We start from the raw sequence: 20,438 nt of genomic DNA, 5'->3' as shown, positions 1-20,438 counted from the left end.
CCGGATGGCGGCAGGAGGGGGAGGGAGAGAGTCCCCCCCGTCGCCTATAAGAACGATCAAGCAGTGGAACTGCCGCCATGATCGTTCTCATCGTGCACAGAATCGCCAGCTGGAAAGAATATCTGTAGCTGCAGGCATCATTCAGATATCCCCGCACAAAGTCAAGGATGTTTTTTTTTTTTTTTACTATGGCCTGGTATTGAGGTGGTAAAATAAATAAAATGCGCTTTTTTTTTTTTTTTTTTTAATGCATTGCACCAGTAAACAGCAGATCACTGGAGCCACGCAGGTCCCACACTGACAGGAAGACTCAATGAACTAAAACCGCTCTCCGCAGCGCTGTGGTAGTCCATTGAGAACTACAAGCTAACAGCCAAAAAGGCTGTCGGTAGTTGTAGTTCATCCATTCACAGAAATCTGTGAATGAATGATGCGGGTGTGTGGGCGGAGCCCTGCACGGCTGCGCTCATTTCAAAAAGTGACAGCTAGTACAGGGAACATCTCCCCATACTGCTGTCACAGAGTGCAGGGATCACCTAGAGCAGGGATATGTAATTAGCGGACCTCCAGCTGTTGCAGAACTACAAGTCCCATGAGGCATAGCAAGACTCTGACAGCCACAAGCATGACACCCAGAGGCAGAGGCATGATGGGACTTGTAGTTTTGCAACAGCTGGAGGTCCGCTAATTGCATATCCCTGACCTAGAGTAACGGTTTTCAACCTTACTAGTGTCGTGACCACTTGATAAAAATTTCCCAAGTTGTGGGGACCCCTAACAGTAAAATAGTAAGTCATTTGTGCACCTAACCCCTGGACACTTAGCCCTCCCCGAGTCCCTTCCACTCTTACAGTAATAAAACATTTTATAGTACATTTTAGTTTAGGATGTACCAATTTTTCCCTTTCAACTCTCTCCATCCTAATTTCTTGTTTTTTTTCCCCCCATCCCTCTCTTGCTGTCTTTCTTGTTCTTATTCTTTTTTGTCTTTTCCTTCCATGTATTCTCTATTTTTATTCCGTCTCTTTTTCCTTGGTGGTGGTGGGGGTGCGTGACAGGTCCTCTTTAGACCCCACATCTGTCCTTCAGGCTAGAAAGGCCGTGATAAAAAAAAAAAAAAAACAAAAAAAAACAAACAAAAAACAAAAACAAAAAAAAAAAAAAAACTCTCGGCCTTTCCAGCAGAATCCTCGGCTGTTTAGTTCCGCCGGCTCGGACGTCACACCCGGGCCTCCGAGGGTCATAGAAATGACAGGGGACCATCTGCTCACCAGAAATCTCTATGGTAAACTACCGGCGGCGACCGATTCGTCCCCTCCCGCTGCCTGTAAGAACGATCAAGCGGCTGAACTGCCACTATGATTGCTCTTACGGTGTAGAGAATCGCCGGCTGAAAAATATAATGATATCTGGAGGATGTCTGCAGCCTCACCCATCATTCAGATATCCCCAGTCAAAAGTCCAGGATGTCATGTGATGGCCTATTTGGGGGGGGGGGGGGGGGGGGGGGGGGGGGAGTGGTTAGGAGTATGTTTATAGACTTGTGTTACAATTACTCTTTCATCAAACTACATAAAGAGAAGCAAAGCATGTCAGGTGTACAACACAATCCCACAGACGGTACATTACAGTAACATTTTATCCCCAATGAAGGGTGTCCAATACCCCTGAAATGCGTTGGGTTCTTCACGGTCCCCCCGTCCACTTACCAGTCCTGGAGAGATCCCCCTCCCCCGTCCACTTCCCGGTCCTGGAGGGATCCCCCCCCCCGTGCACTTCCCGGTCCTGTAGGGATTCCCCCCCCCCCCCTCCACTGCCCAGACGGATGCAATACAGTAAGGCCACATCTAGACGCACATCCAACCCGTAGTTCACCTCACTGCCTGATTTAATTCCAAACAAATAAACACACTGTTTTGGGGGGGGGGGGGGGGATCCCTCCAGGACCAGGAAGTGAACTGGGTGGGGTGGGGGGGTGGGATCCCACCAGGAATGGGACGTGGGGATCCCCCCAGGACCGGGAAGTGGACGGGGGGACAGATTCCCCCAGGACAGGGAAATGGAGAGGGGGGAATCCCTCGAGGACCAGGAAGTGGGTGGGGGGGTTGTTGATCCCTCCAGGACCAGGAAGTGGGGGGTTGTTGATCCCTCCAGGACTGGGAAGTGTGGGGGGGGGGGGGGTTGTTGATCCCTCCAGGACGAGGACCAGATCCCCTGTTGGGTCATCATTGCTGCCTGTGTCCCAGTTAGGGAGATTCACTATCTCTCGCTCTCCTGTTTACTGTCATCACTGCAAACCCCAAATTATGGGTTGTCTGCAAAACAGTAAAGCCACATCTAGACGCACACCCACCCCGCTGTTCCTCTGAAAAGTGATGCAATGTGACACCTCCTCACCGCCTGATTTAATCCCAAACAAATACACACAAAGTTGTGCAGCGCTTGTGTCACTTCCCCATTCACTTTAATAAGTCGTGTTCTGTGGACTTGCAGTCTGCTGATTGAAAAAAAAAACATTGGCTAGTTTTTGCCACGGGTGTGAAGCACCACAGCAAGTTAACACACAGACCCTGAAAAAAATAAAAATAAAAAATAAGTGTAGGTGAGCATCATGGGAAATGTAGTTAAAAAACAACTGGGGTGCCAAGGTTCTCCATCACTGGGGGGGGGGGGGGGGGGGGAATTGACCAATATTTTTATTTTTATTTTTTTCAGGGTCTGTGTGTTAACTTGCTGTGGTGCTGTGTAGCGCAAAAAATAAAAACCGCAGAGGTGATCAAATACCACCAAAAGAAATCTCTATTTGTGGGAGGAAAAGGACGTCAATTTTTTTCTCAGTTTTGGCCAATATGTATTCTACATATTTTTGGTAAAAAACCCCCCCGCTAGCGGCCGAGAAAGGGTTAAAACCGCCCGCAATAGCGACGTTTTGCCCGCGGTATCCCAGCGCTGCCCCATTGATTTCTATGAGGAGCAGCGGTAAACACACCGCCCCAAAGAAGCTGCTGGCAGGACTTTTTGGTCCAGAGAACGTAAAGTCGGATGGAAGTTGCACTGGAAAGCATCAATATGATTGGATCCTCACAGCCACGTCATGAAAAATGTCTCCCGGACGGACGCGCTTAGCAAAGTCCACATCCACCGCGATAGAAAGGCCGTCCTTGTACTGCGCTCAGGCCGGGAGACTTCCATGAAGAGTTCAGCCAACACAACCATCAAGATCTGATAGGAGCTCCGACAGGTAAGCAGTTTTCTTTTTTTGTGGGGGGGGATTAATAGACGACTATTAATAGCACAATTTTTGGGTGACCCCCCCCAAAGAACTATTGGCACTGCCGTAAAGTAAAAACGCAGTAGCCACGTGCTCATATGCATGTCAAGACACACGTGTGGCAGAGCGAACTGGAAGAAGCTTGCTCGTGGATTTGTAAAGGGGGGGAGGGGGGGGGGGGGGTCAGGCAGAAATAAACCTGCAACTTTTTTTTTTTTTCCCCCCTGGCAGGAGCGATCCTGTGCTATACATATCCTGATTATTGGCAGCGACACACCGATCGTTCACACGTCTGGCAGATATGGGGGGGGGGGGGGGGGGGAGGGGCAGGAGAAGGACAGACCCATTCATCTCACACTCCAGTAGGAATCCCCCAGAAGTGTGATGGTCGGCCTCCTCCTGGATCCAGCACTGACAGAACACTTATCGGTACGAAGAAACTTCCGTGTAGGAAATGTGAGAAAAGGAAGAGGACCGACTGATCATCGAGGAGGAAGCAATGCTAAAAAAAAAAAAAAAAGTCTTAAAGCTGTACTCCGGGAACTGAAACCTTCCCCCTGCAGCAGGGCTTCCCCCCGAAATACAACGACTTGTTCTCGTCTGGGGTACCAGCAAATTATTTTTTTTTTGACCCACAGGACACCGTGCTCCCGCAGGGTCCTCTTCCCATGCAACCCATCCCCCGCCCCCCCCCTTCGATGCTCCAAACAGATCTGCATTGTGAGAAAACAATTCCCTGTCCACAAACCAGAAAGAGTGTCAGAGGAGAGACGGATAATGTCAGTAAAGCCTTCAACCACCTCCGGACCGCAGTTTTACCACTGCAGGTCGGCTACCCTGGGAAAAACAACGTTAAATTACGTCGCTTTGTCTTTCAGTCACTAGGGGGGCGCGCGCCTCCGGAGGCACATGCACAGTTTGCCGCCGGAGCCACTCCCGCTATCGCTTGTGACAGAGCGAGAACTGCGATCCGTGTGTGTATAGAACGCACAGATCCCGGTTCTCTCAGGGGAGTAGAGACAGATTGTGTGTTTATACTAAGTATGTACAACGATCTCTCTCCTCCTAGACAGTCCCATCCCCCCCCCCCCACAGTTAGAACACATTTAACCCCTTGATCGGGCCCCCTAGTGTTAACCCCTTCCCTGCCTGTGACATTTATACAGTAATTAGTGCATTTTTATAGCTCTGATCGCTAATTGTCAATAGTTCCAAAAACGTGTCAAAAGTGTCCAATTTGAATATTGCAGTCCCGATATATAAAAAAAAAAAAAAAAAAAAAAAAAAGGAAGAAGAAGAAGAGCAGATCACCGCCATTACTAGTAAAAATAAAAATGCTATAAATCTATCCCCTATTTCGTAGACTTTTGCACAAACCAATCAATATACGCTTATTGCAATTTTTTTTTACCAAAAATATGCAGAAGAATAAATAATCGGCCTAAACTGAGGAAGAAAAAAAAAAATAAAAAGAAGAAGTGGGATATTTATAATAGCAAAAAGTAAAATATAATAATTTTTTTTTTTAAATTGTCCCTCTTTTTTTGTGCTATAAACAAAAGGAGGTGATCAAATACACCCAAAAGAAACCTTTATTTGTGGGAAAAAAAAGGACGTCAATTTTGTTTGGATGCAACGTCGCACGACTGCGCAATTGTCAGTTAAAGCGACGCAGTGCCGTATCACAAAAAACATGGCCTGGTCATTGAGCAGCCAAATCTTGCGGGGCTGAAGCAGTTAATGTTACCCTAGACGAAATACGAGGGCGTAACCCCCCCCCTGCAAGGGATATTCCTGGAGTTTAGCAAAAAAAAAAAAAAAAAAAAGTGCCCCCACCTACTTACAAGGATGCTATATGATTAAAATACACCCCCCCCCCCCCCCCCCCACACACACACACACACACACTAAAGTAGAATTCTGGACTTTACCAAACGCTATGCTTAATCACCAGGCACTTTTACCCCCTTCCTGCCCAGGCCAACATTACCAGCTTTCAGCGCTCTCACACTTTGAATGACAACTGAACGATCATACAACACTGTACACAAACAAAATGTTTGTAATTGTTTTTAGATATCAAGCTTTCTTTTGGTGGCCTTTCACCACAACTGGGGTTTTTTTTTTATTTTTTTGCTAAACAAAAAAAAAAAAAAAAAAAGACCAAACATTTTTTGGAAAAAAAAAAAAAAATTCTTAGTTTGTTATAAAAGGTTGTAAATAAGTAATTTTTCTCCTTCACTGATGGTCGGTGGAGACGTCCCCGCTGTCAGCGCGAGGAGAGGAACGCCATTCATCAGCATTTCCTGTTTACAAGGATCAGTTGCGATTGGACGCAGCTGGTCACATGGTAAAGGGCCTACGTCATGTGCCGTGTCCCAGGTACTCAGCACACCACCAATCGTCACGCTGCATGCCCAGAATGGGACGTCCTTCCAGAAGGGGCGGGAAGCAGTTAAAAATGCTCCCTCCTAAACCAACCTTTGTAAGAGACTTAACTATTTTCAGCCCACTCGACCTATAAACAGTGATCTGGATGTTTCTTATCCCTGCAAAGCAGGGAGGGGAAACAAAAATAAATAAATAGTGAAGTAAAAGAAGCACATAATACAAGCATAGGAAGGCAACACCCCGAATTCTACTTTAAGAGTCCATTCACTCTTTACTGCGATATGTACGCTCTACTGCAGCCTATTCATTCTGAACGCCCCCCAAATCAGCAAATATCGCCCCAACAGTGCGGCACCCCCTCCCCCCACATTGCAGTACCCCCCCACCCCAACCACATTGCAATCTTCACCCTCAGCACCCCGTGTAAAGTGCGCTACATGAAGAGAAAGTAACAGAACACTTCACCTTCCAAATAAATCCATGGGATGGCCAATGTCACTCCCCTCAGAAACAGGAGGCAAGATGACATCTTCCAACACTGAAACCTCCCCGCCACGTCTGCAACACAAGAAGAGAAATCTCCCGCCACGTCTGCAACACAGAAAGAGAAATCTCCCCGCCACGTCTGCAACACAGAAAGAGAAATCTCCCCGCCACGTCTGCAACACAGAAAGAGAAATCTCCCCGCCACGTATCTCCCCGCCACGTCTGCAACACAGAAAGAAAGAGAAATCTCCCGCACGTCTGCAACACAGAAAGAAAGAGAAATCTCCCCGCCACGTCTGCAACACAGAAGAGAAACCTCCCGCCACGTCTGCAACACAGAAAGAGAAACCTCCCCGCCACGTCTGCAACACAGGAAGAGAAACCTCCCGCCACGTCTGCAACACAGGAAGAGAAACCTCCCCGCCACGTCTGCAACACAGGAAGAGAAACCTCCCGCCACGTCTGCAACACAGGAAGTGAAAGAGAAATCTCCCCGCCACGTCTGCAACACAGGAAGTGAAAGAGAAATCTCCCCGCCACGTCTGCAACACAGAAGTGAAAGAGAAATCTCCCCGCCACGTCTGCAACACAGGAAGTGAAAGAGAAATCTCCCCGCCACGTCTGCAACACAGGAAGTGAAATCTCCCCGCCACGTCTGCAACACAGGAAGTGAAAGAGAAATATCCCGCCACGTCTGCAACACAGGAAGTGAAAGAGAAATATCCCCGCCACGTCTGCAACACAGGAAGTGAAAGAGAAATATCCCCGCCACGTCTGCAACACAGGAAGTGAAAGAGAAATATCCCCGCCACGTCTGCAACACAGGAAGTGAAAGAGAAATATCCCCGCCATGTCTGCAACACAGGAAGTGAAAAACCTCCCAAATGGGACACAAATGGTAAGAAAACTGACGGTGACCCTTCCCAACTTGTCTTAAGCAAAGTTAAGCTCTTCATTAAAAATAAAAGGAGAACTCCTAACCCCCCCCCCCATCCACTCTCGGGGTCCCTGCTGCACTCAGCTGCTGGAGATGCCACCTCGCACCGCCCACGTCCGCCAACATAACGGGTCAGAACCTGGAAAACTTCACTAGGTGGGGCTGTGAACCATCATAATAGGAATACGACGGCAGAAAAAGCAGCATCTCCGCTCCATCGAGTCCGCCACATTTTTATAGAATATTTAGATTATTAAACTTTCTTTGTAACTTTTTTCCTTGTACCGCATTCAAAACGCACCACACTGGCGATCTGCAGCGGGTGTCAGCGTTCCAAAGGCAGGTCACAAAGGCAGCCCGCCAGGTGGCATGGAACAGTAGTGCCACGTGATCTGCTGGCTGTACGTTTTTTTGTTTTAAAAATATTGCATGCGCTCTTTGTGCGGTCTGTCGTAATTTTAGCCCATTCAAATGAAGGGGCTGAAATCGCACTGCACCCAGACCGCATGTGAACACACCGCGCATTCATGGTGTGAACTGGCCCTGAATCCGCTCACTGTTGGCGGATTCACTACAGGCTTGTTTAGACACAAGGGGATCACTCTTCAGAGGGAGTTTGGCAGGCGGTGAGGCCGGCGTTAGGTCGCCTTCCCCACCGCCCGTTTTAAACCCTATAAAACTTGCAAGACAATCGCACGCAGTTTCGGGTGAAAGGGTTCCAGTCGGCGGGCAGGACTGCCCACACAGCGTGACTTGGGGCATCGCAAAGCATCACAGCCCTGCCATGTGAACAGCCCCATTCGCTGCCTTTGCAGCTTAAGGGGGAGCGGCTGAGAACACACCGTCCAATAAGAAACTATCCTGAGTCTTTTCAGTTTCATGAAAGCTCCCCAGAAGGAAGAGATCCTCATTGGTCAGTGCAGTCACATGGCCAGGCTGACCAATAAGAATCTACCCTGAGTCTTCTCTGTTCCAGGAGAGCTCCCCAGAGGAGATTCTCATTGGTCAGAGCAGTCACATGACTCAGGTGACCAATGAGAAACTACCCTAAGTCTTCTCTGTTCCAGGATGGTGTCCCCAGGAGGAGATTCTCATTGGTCAGTGCAGTCACATGGCCAGGCTGACCAACAAGAAACTATCCTGAGTCTTCTGTTCTAGGACAGCTCCCCAGGAGGAGATTCCCATTGGTCAGCGCAGTCACATGACCGTGCTGACCACTAACTATCCTGAGTCTTCTCTGTTCCAGGACTGCGCCCAGAGATAGAAGATTCTCATTGGTCAGTGCAGTCACATGACCATGCCAACCAATAAGAAACTGAGCCTTATATATTCCAGGATGGTGTCACCATATTTTCATTGGTCAAAGCAGTCACATGGCCAGGTTGACCAATAATAAACTATCCAGAGTCTTCTCTGTTCCAGGACAGCCCCCAGAAGATGAAGATTATCATTGGTCTGAGCAGTCACATGGCCGTGATGACCAATAAGTATCTACCCTGAGTCTCCTCTGTTCCAGGATGGTGTCCCCAAAAGGAGATTCTCATTGGTCAGAGCAATCACATGGCCAGGCTGACCACTAATAATCTATCCTGAGTCTCCTCCTATCCAGGATGGTGTCCCCAAAAGGAGATTCTCATTGGTCAGAGCAATCACATGGCCAGGCTGACCCATAAAAAAAAAAAAAAAAAAAAAAATATCCCAAGTCTACTCTGTTCCAGGAGAGCTCCCCAGAAGGAGATTCTCATTGGTCAGAGCAGTCACATGACTCAGGTGACCAATGAGAAACTATCCTGAGTCTTCTCTGTTCCAGGATAGTGTCCCCAGGAGGAGATTCCCATTGGTCAGAGCAGTCACATGACCGTGCTGACCACTAATAAACTATCCTCAGTCTTCTCTGTTCCGGGCCTGCCTCCAGAGATAGAAGATTCTCATTGGTCAGTGCAGTCACATGGCCATGCCAACCAATAAGAAACGGAGCCTTTTATATTCCAGGATGGTGTCACCAGGATATTTTCATTGGTCAAAGCAGTCACACGGCCGGTCTGACCGATAATAAACTATCCAGAATCTTCTCTGTTCCGGGACGGCCCCCAGGAGAAGATTATCATTGGTCAGAGCAGTCACATGGCCGTGCTGACCAATAAGCATCTATATCCCGAGTCTTCTCTGTTCCAGGACAGCTCCCCAGAAGGAGATTCTCATTGGTCAGTGCAGTCACATGGCCGTGCTGACCAATAAAACTATCCTGAGCCTTCTCTGTTCCAGGATGGTGTCCCCAGAAGGAGATTCTCCTTGGTCAGCGGTCACATGGCCGGGTTGACCAATAAGAAGCTACCCTGAGTCTCGGTTTCATGACTGCTCCCCAGAGGGAGGGAGATTCTCATTGGTCAGAGCAGTCACATGGCCGTGCTGACCAATGAACAGCAGCCATTGCAGACTTTACTCTACAAAGCCTCCAGCAATGTGTAGTGAAGTTTTCAAGCATGCGGCCCCCCATTACAGCAGCCGCGACAGGAGACGGCTTTTCCAGCAGCAGGGAGAGGAGAGGTGGGGGGTGCGGACAATAAGGCCTCATTCACATTGGGGGGTATCAATACATACCCCATACGAGGGACACAGTGACCCGTGCATCCAGCCCCATTCATGTCAGTTGGGACGTAGCGGCTGCATGGACAGTCGCCGCTCCCAATCAGATACCCGCGTGGGTGGGCGTCTCTGAACTCGCACTACATGCGGCTAAACAGAAGCGACTGTGTCCATGCAGCGCCTCAACTGCCATGAATAGGACTGCCTGCAGGGGAGAGGGGGGGGGGGGTATGAACACCTGTGCAGGTAAGCCCCGCCCTCACACAGGATACACATTAATACGTCCCGTGTGAATGCGGCCAGAACAAGAAACAACAAAGTTTGATACATAATTTACATGGCAGCCAATCAGCTTCCATCTTCACCTTGTCCGGGTTAAACTTTGAATATGAAAGCTAGAAGCTGATTGGTTGTTGTGGTGTAGATAAAATCCCCCTATATAGGGGGGCGGCACTCACCCCGGGGCTCGGCTCTGCTCCTCTTCCGCTCGCTCTTCCTCCACACTCCCGGCCGTCTCCTCTTCTTCTTCCTCCTCCTCCTCTTCTTCTTCGCTCTCCCCGCCTGAGCTGCTCTCCGTGGCGTCCGAGTCGAACCCCCCCTGGGCCGCCCGCAGCCGGGCCGTGGAGCTGCACGCCAGCCGGTCCAGTTCTATGTGCGGGGACCCCGGCAGGCCGGCCGCCCCGCGCTCCGACAGCAGCTCCACCAATCCCGACAGCTGCTGCCGGACGTGCCGCTCCACCTGCTTGGCCTGGATCACCTGGAGCCTCCGGCACAGCCGGCGGGCCCGCGCTCCCAGTTCCTGTTGGCGGCTGGACATCTGGGCCGCCCTCAAGGCGCACAGGGCCCGGGGCCCCCGGGCGGTGGCGGTGTCCTGAGAATCCACGGGCGCGGAGCCCCGTTCGGTAGCCAGGGGCCCCGGTGCACCAGCCGATAACCCCTCCGCCCTCCCCGTAGAATCCAATGCCAAGTCTCGCCCAGCAAGGTGGCCCTTTGCGTTGCCCCCCGATGCAATGTCCGTTCTCTCCCGGGGCTCCGGCCCAGCTTTACTCCTCTCCGGCGTGGCGAGGGGCCCCAGCGCGCCCCCGATCCTCCTCTCCGGGTGCTCCTGCGCACCGCCGTCCCTCTTCTCCCGGAGCTCCAGTCTGTTATTCTGCCTCTCTGGGGCGGCGTCGGACCCCATCGCTGCCCCCATTTTCCTCTCGTGGGGCCCTAGCCCGTCTTTCAGTCTCTCTTGAGTGGCACCAGTGGGCCCCGGGGCGCTCTCAGTCCTCCTCTCCCGGGGCCCCAACCCAGCTTTCAGCCCCCGAAGCGCAGCGACGGGCCCCGACGAGCACCCCGTCGCCCTCTCCCGGGGGCCCGACCCGACTTTCAGCCCCTGGGGCCCCGACACGCTCTCGGCTCTCCTGTCCCGGGGCCCCAGCCCAACTTTCGGCCCCTGAGGCGCAGCCGCGGGCCCCGACGTCCTCTCCCGGGGGCCCAAACCGACTTTCATCCCCGGTACGCTCTCGGCCCTCCTGTCCCGGGGCCCCGGCCCGTTCTTGGGCCCCGTTGCGGGCGCGGAGTGGCCCTGCGGTGCAGAATTCAGTCCAGTCAGGGGCCCCATGTCCTCTCTGGGCCCCCGCAGGGGCCTCCTCACCCCTCTCTTCAGGGGCCCCGGTGCCTCGTCCATCAGGGGCCCCCCCGGTTCATCCTCCTCCGCCCTCCCCCCTCCTCCTCCGTTGAGTAGCAGCAGTCCGGTGCGGCCCCTCCAGGCCGGGGAGGCGGTGCCGAGTCGGATCCGGTGAGGAGCTTCCTGTGCGGCTCCGGTCAGCGCCGGGGCCATGTCCGCCATGCAGGAGGGGGTCGGCGGGCGGCTCCTCCTCCTCCTCACGGGGGTCCCGGGCTCTCCATGGCCCGCCCGGGGGGAGGCCAGCCGCAGCCGCGTTTTCTGGGTCGGGTTCGTCGCACAGCGCCCCCGCCGCCGGTCACGGCCTCCTCCTCCTCCCCACCCGGCCAGTCCGGGGAACAAAGCTCGCTTACTCCTCCCCCCCGCCTCCTCCTCTGCAGGGGCGGCCATTGCGCGCTCACCCCGCCCGCCGCCATCTTGTGCCGTGCCTGTCACCGCGCGCTCCGGAGCCTACCAACCGCCCGGAGACAGAGGGGGGCGGGCGCCGCTTCTACCAACACCCTGCGGCTGCTTTATTCCTCCTCTGCTCCGCGGATAATAGCACCTTACTGTACGACACGGTTTTGTTTTTTTTCCCCCCTTCACTGTACGCCCGGGGGCCTCAAAACCCGACCTTTCAACTCCCCCCTCCTCTCCGCCGCCCAATGGTACGGTCCGCCTTCTGTGAGGCGACGTTCCGCTTCCCAATTGCGCAGCTGGCTAATCTCCTCTTCCCGCCTCCCCTCTCTCTCTCTCTCCTCGCACAAGGCCCCGCCCCGCGTGCTGATTGGCCGCGCCGTGAACTCCTTTGTCTCCCCTCGCCTTGTTTTCTCCCTTCGTGTCGTCACGGGGGAGGACCCGCCTCCTCCGCCTTTCATGTAGTAGGGCGGGGGGGGGGGAGTGATTGACGTCCGCGGCGACCAATCGGGATTGAGGGGGCTCGTTTCCCGCCTCTTTCCCCTCAGGGTTACTTCAGCTTGTGGTGTCAGGCGAATGGGAGCGCTCTCCCTCATGTGGCCGCCATGGCAGCCTCTCCCTCAAAAGGAAAAAAAATAGTTCTTGTTATATGTTTGTAAAACTGATGTGGTATAAATCAACATAAACTAATACGAAATGAATAAATTAAATATAAATAATAAACTTTTTACACATGACCTAAGATCCTCAGAGCACTTTGGGTTACCTGAAGAGCCAAAGGATCCTTACCCAGGATCCTCAGAGCACTATGAGTTACCTGAGGAGCAGAAGGATCCTAACCTAGGATCCTGAGAGTACTATGGGTTACCTGAGGAGCAGAAGGATCCTAACCTAGGATCCTCAGAGCACTATGGATTGCCTGAGGAGCATAAGCATTCTCAGAGCTTTACGGGTTACCTAAAAAGCAGAAGGCACCTCAGAGCACTATGGGTTACCTGAGGAACAGTAGGATCCTTAGAGTACTATGGGTTCCCTGAGGAGCAGAAGCTTTCTCAGAGCACTATGTGTTACCTGGAAAGCAGAAGGCTCCTCAGCACTATGGGTTACCTGAGGAGCAGAAGGATCCTCAGAGCGCTATGGGTTACCTGAAGAGCAGAAAGATCTTTATCTAGGATCATCAGAGCACTACAAGTTACCTGAACAGCAGAAGGATCCTCAGAGCACTACGGGTTACCTGAAAAGCAGAAGGATCCTCAGAGCACTACAGGTTACCTGAAGAGCAGAAGGATCCTCAGAGCACTATAGGTTACCCGAAGAGCAGAAGGCGTTCCCCATCATGGTGACCATTCACAAACAAAAAATAATTTTTATCATAGGTTTGTGAACTTATGTGTTATAAAATAATACCAAACTAATAAATATGATATAAATAATGAACTTTATACACATGACCTAGGATCCTCAGAGCACTACAGGTTACCTGAAGAGCAGAGGGATCTTCACCTAGGATCCTCAGAGCACTACAGGTTAACTGAAGAGCAGACAGATCTTCACCTAGGATCCTCAGAGCACTATGGGTTATTAAGGATCCTCACCTAGGATCCTCAGAGCATATGGGATACCTGAGTAGCAGAGGGATCCTCGCATAGGATCCTCAGGCCACTACGGGTTAACTGTAGAGCAGAAGGATCCTCACCTAGGATCCTTAGAGCACTATGGGTTACGAAGGATCCTCACCTAGGACACTTAGAGCACTATGGGTTACCTGAAGAGCAGAAGGATCCTTACTTAGGATCCTCAGAGCACTACAGGTTACCTGAGGAGCAGAAGGATCTTCACTTAGGATCCTTAGAGCACTACGAGTTACTAAGGATCCTCACCTAGGACACTTAGAGCACTATGGGTTACCTGAAGAGCAGAAGGATCCTCACCTAGAATCCACAGAGCACTACGGGTTACCTGAAAAGCAGAAGGCTCCTCAGAGCACTACGGGTTACCTGAAGAGCAAAAGGATCCTTATCTAGGATCCTCAGAGCACTACGAGTTACCTGAACAGCAGAAGGATCCTCACCTAGGATCCTCAGAGCACTACGGGTTACCTGAAGAGCAAAAGGATCCTCCCCTAGGATCCTCAGAGCACTACAGGTTACCTGAGGAGCAGAAGGATCCTCATCTAGGATCCTCAGAGCAGTATAGGTTACCTGAAGAGCAGAATGATCCTCACTTAGGATCCTCAGAGCACTATGGGTTACCGGAAGAGCAGAAGGTGTCCCCCTTCATGGTGACTGGGCTCCATTCACAAAAAAATGTTTTTATTATAAGTTTGTAAACTGTTGTGTTATAAATTAACATAAAATAATACAGAACTATTAAATATTATATAAAAATGAACTTTTTACACATGACCCAGGATCCTCAGAGCACTACAGGTTACCTGAACAGCAGAAGGATCCTCATAGCACTACGGGTTACCTGAAAAGCAGAAGGATCCTCAGAGCACTACGGGTTACCTGATAAGCAGAAGGATCCTCAGAGCACTACACTTTACCTGAGGAGCAGAAGGATCCTCACCTAGGATCCTCAGAGCACTACGGGTTACCTAAAGAGCAGAAGGATCCTCAGATCACTACAGGTTACCTGAAGAGCAGAAGGATCCTCAGAGCACTATAGGTTACCCGAAGAGCAGAAGGCTCCTCAGAGCACTACGGGTAACCTGAAGAGCAGAAGGTGTTCCCTTTCCAGGACACTGCGCTCCATTCACAAAAGCTTATCACACGTGATAAGCCCCCATCATCCCTGTGCTGTGCTGAATTCCTCCTGGGGCTGTACCCCTGCTGTGCTCATTATGAGGGGCTCCCACCATCCCTGTGCTGTGCTGACTTCCTCGGGGAGGTCAGCACAGCAGAGGGATGGTGGGAGCCCCTCATAATGAGCACAGCAGGGGTACAAACCAAGGAAGTCAGCACAGGGATGGTGGAAGCCCCCTCATAATGAGCACAGCAGGGGTACAAACCCAGGAAGCCAGCACAGCACAGGGATGGTGGGAGCCCCCTCATAATGAGCACAGCGGGGGTACAGCCGCAGGAGGAAGTCAGCACAGCACAGGGATGGTGGGAGCCCCTCATAATGAGCACAGCAGGGGTACAGCCCCAGGAGGAAGTCAGCACAGCACAGGGATGGTGGGAGCCCCTCATAATGAGCACAGCACAGGGATGGTGGGAGCCCCTCATAATGAGCACAGCAGGGGTACAAACCCAGGAAGTCAGCACAGCACAGGGGTGGTGGGAGCCCCTCATAATGAGCATAATGAGTCCACGACTGCCATATTAAGAAAGGTATTTTTTGCTTTTTAAATTCATCTAAACGAACGTTCGTAATTGTTACGAAAAGTTAACGAACCTAACAAATTAACGGAACGAAACGAAACAAATTAATTGATGGCGCACATGTCTACAGAGCACTATGGGCTCCCTGAGGAGCAGAAGCATCCTCAGAGCACTATGGGTTACCTGAAGAGCAGAAGGCTCCTCAGAGCACTATGGGTTACCTGAGGAGCAGAGGGATCCTAACCTAGGATCCTCAGAGTGCTACGGGTTCCCTGAGGAGCAGAAGGATCCTCACCTAGGATCCTCAGAGCACTACGGGTTACCTGAAAAGCAGAAGGCTCCTCAAAGCACTACGGGTTACCTGAAGAGCAGAAGTATCCTCAGAGCACTATGGGTTACCTGAAGAGCAAAAGGACCCTTATCTAGGGTCTTCAGAGCACTACGAGTTACCTGAACAGCAGAAGGATCCTCACCTAGGATCCTCAGAGCACTACGGGTTACCTGAAGAGCAGAAGGATCCTCCCCTAGGATCCTCAGAGCACTACAGGTTACCTGAAGAGCAGAAGGATCCTCAGAGCACTATAGGTTATCAGAAGACCAGAAGAAACCTTAGAGCACTACGGGTAACCTGAAGAGCAGAAGGCGTTCCCTTTCCAGGACACTGGGCTCCATTCAGAAAAGCTTATCACATGCGGTATGTAGATATTTGACGTATGCGACAGCAAATCAGGTTTGAGGGGCTCGTTTCCTGCCTCTGTCCCTCAGGGTTACTTCAGCTTGTGGTGTCAGGCGCAGGGAGTGCTCACTTGCGTGTGGCCACCATGGCAGCCTCTCCCTCAAAAGGAGAAAAATTAGTTGTTATAAGTTTGTAAACTGATGTGGTATAAATTAACATAAAATAATACAAAATTAATAAATATAATATAAAAAAATAAACTTTTTACACATGACCTAGCATCCTCACAGCACCACAGGTTACCTGAGGAGCAGAAGGATCCTCAGAGCACTACGGGCAACCTGAAGAGCAGAAGGATCCTCAGAGCACTACGGGTTACCCGAAGACAGAAGGCGTTCCCCATCATGGTGACCATTCACAAACAAAAAATAATTTTTATTATAGGTTTGTGAACTTATGTGTTATAAAATAATACCAAACTAATAAATATGATATAAATAATGAACTTTATACACATGACCTAGCCTCCTCAGAGCACTACAGGTTACCTGAAGAGCAGAGGGATCTTCACCTAGGATCCTCAGAGCACTACAGGTTAACTGAAGAGCAGACGGATCTTCACCTAGGATCCTCAGAGCACTATGGGTTATTAAGAGTTATTAAGGATCCTCACCTAGGATCCTTAGAGCATATGGGTTACCTGAGTAGCAGAGGGATCCTCACATAGGATCCTCAGGCCACTACGGGTTAACTGTAGAGCAGAAGGATCCTCACCTAGGATCCTCAGAGCACTATGGGTTACGAAGGATCCTCACCTAGGACACTTAGAGCACTATGGGTTACCTGAAGAGCAGAAGGATCCTCACTTAGGATCCTCAGAGCACTACAAGTTACCTGAGGAGCAGAAGGATCCTCACCTAGGATCCTTAGAGCACTACGTGTTACGAAGGATCCTCACCTAGGACACTTAGAGCACTATGGGTTACCTGAAGAGCAGAAGGATCCTCACCTAGAATCCACAGAGCACTACGGGTTACCTGAAAATCAGAAGGCTCCTCAGAGCCCTACGGGTTACCTGAAGAGCAAAAGGATCCTTATCTAGGATCCTCAGAGCACTACGAGTTACCTGAACAGCAGAAGGATCCTCACCTAGGATCCTCAGAGCACTACGGGTTACCTGAAAAGCAGAAGGATCCTCCCCTAGGATCCTCAGAGCACTACAGGTTACCTGAGAAGCAGAAGGATCCTCACGTAGGATCCTCAGAGCAGTAAAGGTTACCTGAAGAGCAGAATGATCCTCACTTAGGATCCTCAGAGCACTATGGGTTACCGGAAGAGCAGAAGGTGTCCCCCTTCATGGTGACTGGGCTCCATTCACAAAAAAAGTTTTTATTATAAGTTTGTAAACTGTTGTGTTATAAATTAACATAAAATAATACAGAACTAATAAATATTATCTAAAAATGAACTTTTTACACATGACCTAGGATCCTCAGAGCACTACAGGTTACCTGATGAGCAGAAGGATCCTCACCTAGGATCCTTAGAACACTACGGGTTACCTGAGAAACAGGATCCTAGGTTATACTTGCTCACTTAGGATCCTCAGAGCACTATGGGTTACCTAAAGAGCAGAAGGATCCTCACCCAGGATCCTCAGAGCACTATGGGTTACCTGAGGAGCAGAGGGATCCTCAGGGCACTACGAGTTACCCGCTTACTAGTGAATTATAGAAAAAGGGTTGAAAAACGCTGTGCGGTATTTTACTGCATACTTGGATGTGGTAAGATACTGCTTTGTGAATGGAGCCCACTGTCCTTGAAATCTCAAACTGCAGAGAGGAGGCGGCGTCACAGCCCCTTCACTTTCAGCTTTGAGCTATTGAGCCCTGTAGAGCACAGGCTTTCTCCGTTAGTCCCAGTTCACATTCGGTTGAGGGTGGTAAAAAACTGTTAAAACACGTTTTTTTACCACCTTCCTCAAGCTGCAAAGGCAACCATACAGGAATATACACATGCGGCGCGGCAAAAATGTTCCCCTTGTCATGTGTGGCAGCAGTACTGCCTGCCGATTGCAACCCATTAAAGTGAACGGAGCCACGCCGCAACTACCCCGCAGGCAAACCCCCCCCCCCGTTGCGTTCGGTGGCAGTACTGCCTGCCAAATGTCACCCATTCATGTGACTGCGGCTGTGCCACAACCGTGGTCATGGCATGGGCTCTGAGAGGGTAAAACAGGTGGTGAGGAGGCGACATATCACTCCTTGTCACCTGTCAAACGCCCTCTGAGAAGCGATTGCTCTTTAACACTTTTACCGCCACAGCCATAGTAGTACTGATGGGTTTGGGGGAGTTTACACTGGAAGTGATCCAGCGGCTGTGCAACCGCCGGATCGCTTCTACAACCCCCGTTATTGCCGGTTCCCCCATCCCCTGTCTGCCCCTGTAATGTTTCTGAGGCTCTGCGCCCATAGATGGACCCGGGACCAGCATGGCAGGTGCCCTGACCCTGACCCCTACTCCTGTCCCCTGCACCGTGTTTTCAGTCATGACCCCTGAACTCTGTGTTGTTTTATCCTGACCCCTGCACCCTGCTTTACATACATCTGACTTCTTCACCCTGCTTTACATACTCCTGACCCCTGCACCCTGTACTCAGTCATGATCCTTAAGCTCTGTGTTAGTTACTCCTGACTCCTGCACTGGGTTTTATTTACTCCTGACCCCTGCACCCTGTACTCAGTCATGACCCCCTAAGCTCTGTATTATTTACTCCTGCCCCCTGCTTTATATACTCCTGACCCCTGCACACTGTACTAAGTTATGACCCCTGAACTCTGTGTTATTTACTCCTGACCCCTGCACTCTGCTTTACATACTCCTGCGGTATGTTTTTAGTCATGACCCCTGCCCCCTGTACTCAGCCATGACCCCTAAGTTCTGTGTTATTTACTCCTGACCCTGCACTCTGCTTTACATACTCCTGACCCCTGCGGTGTGTTTTTAGTCATGACCCCTGCCCCCTGTACTCAGCCATGACCCCTAAGTTCTGTGTTATTTACTCCTGACCCTGCACTCTGCTTTACATACTCCTGACCCCTGCCCCCTGTACTCAGTCATGATCCTTAAGCTCTGTGTTTTTTTTACTCCTCACCCCTGCACTCTGCATAACATGCTCCTGACCCCTGCACCCTGTACTTATTCATGACCCTTAAACTCTGTGTTAGTTACTCCTGACTCCTGCACTGGGTTTTATTTACTCCTGACCCCTGCGGTGTGTTTTTAGTCATGACCCCTGCACTCTGCTTTACATACTCCTGACCCCTGCATCCTGTACTCAGCCATGACCCCTGCACCCTGTACTCAGCCATGACCCCTGCACCCTGTACTCAGCCATGACCCCTAAGTTCTGTGTTATTTACTCCTGACCCCTACACCCTGCTTTACATACTCCTGACCCCTGCACCCTGCTTTCTCTTACTCCTGACCTCTGCACCTTGTACTCAGTCATGACCCCTAAGATCTGTGTTTTATACTCCTGACCCCTGCACCCTGCTTTACATACATAGATTCCTTTAATTTGCAGAGACTTCCCGTTTGGCTATGGGACAGGAAGTGGAGGGAAATCTCCCAAATGGGTACACAGATGGTGGAAACAAAGCTGACAGGGGATATAACCCCCTTTACCCGATCCAAAATGAAAACAAAAGGTTGTGCCTCTAGTTCTACTTGAATTGTATCTGATTTTTACTATTCGGATGTACAGTGACATCTAGTGGTGGTTTAGGGCAACTACAACTTCTTGACTTGTGTGATTTGGTTTCTCCCTCTGCCCCCCCCCCTCCCCCCTCTAGTTAGTTCAGTCCTGGCTGGCCCCTCCTTGTTTCTTCCAGGTTTGCTCCAGGAAGGAGGTAAGTCATTTGTCTAGAAAATCTTCTCTACTTATCTAAAGTTATATTGTGTTCTGTGCCCCTCCCAAGAGGGAAAAGAGGTCCTAAAGGCAGAAAGTTTTTATATCTTCTATTCTGAATGGACACACAGAGGGGGGATCGGGGTGCCCCCCATAGCAAGCTGCTTGCCACAGGGGAGGGGCTTGGAGCGCCGGCGGGGACCCCGAGAAGAGGAGGATCCAGGGGGGACCCCGAGAAGAGGAGGATCTGGGGGGATCCTGAGAAGGAGGATCCGGGGGGGACCCCGAGAAGAGGAGGATCCGGGGGGGACCCCGAGAAGAGGAGGATCTGGGGGGGACCCCGAGAAGAGGAGGATCCGGGGGGGACCCCGAGAAGAGGAGGACTCAGGGGGAACCCAGAGAAGAGGAGGATCCAGGGGGGACCCTGAGAAGAGGAGGATCCGGGGGGGACCCCGAGAAGAGGAGGATCCAGGGGGGACCCAGAGAAGAGGAGGATCCGGGGGGACCCCAAGAAGAGGAGGACTCAGGGGGAACCCAGAGAAGAGGAGGATCCGGGGGGGACCCCGAGAAGAGGAGGACTCAGGGGGAACCCAGAGAAGAGGAGGACTCAGGGGGGACCCCGAGAAGAGGAGGACTCAGGGGGGACCCCGAGAAGAGGAGGACTGGGGGGGACCCCGAGAAGAGGAGGATCTGGGGGGACCCCGAGAAGAGGAGGATCTGGGGGGGACCCCGAGAAGAGGAGGATCCGGGGGGGACCCCGAGAAGAGGAGGACTCAGGGGGAACCCAGAGAAG

General features: G+C 51.2%; 1 protein-coding gene across 1 annotated transcript in view; it reads right to left on the bottom strand.

Annotated features, from left to right (window-relative positions):
- The window catches only part of LOC141145661 (KAT8 regulatory NSL complex subunit 1-like), a gene marked incomplete in the record, with an annotated part of 87,805 nt that extends 75,799 nt beyond the window's left edge, over nucleotides 1-12,006 (bottom strand). The window contains 1 exon segment of the mRNA XM_073632499.1: nucleotides 10,130-12,006. Coding sequence (XP_073488600.1) covers nucleotides 10,130-11,727 — 1,598 coding nt within the window.
- Nucleotides 12,007-20,438: the final 8,432 nt, after the last annotated feature.

This window comes from Aquarana catesbeiana, linkage group LG05 (genome assembly GCF_042186555.1).
Source record: "Aquarana catesbeiana isolate 2022-GZ linkage group LG05, ASM4218655v1, whole genome shotgun sequence".
Lineage (NCBI taxonomy): Eukaryota > Metazoa > Chordata > Amphibia > Anura > Ranidae > Aquarana > Aquarana catesbeiana.
Note: the sequence above shows the minus strand (reverse complement) of the source record. Positions and strands in the feature narration are given on the sequence as shown.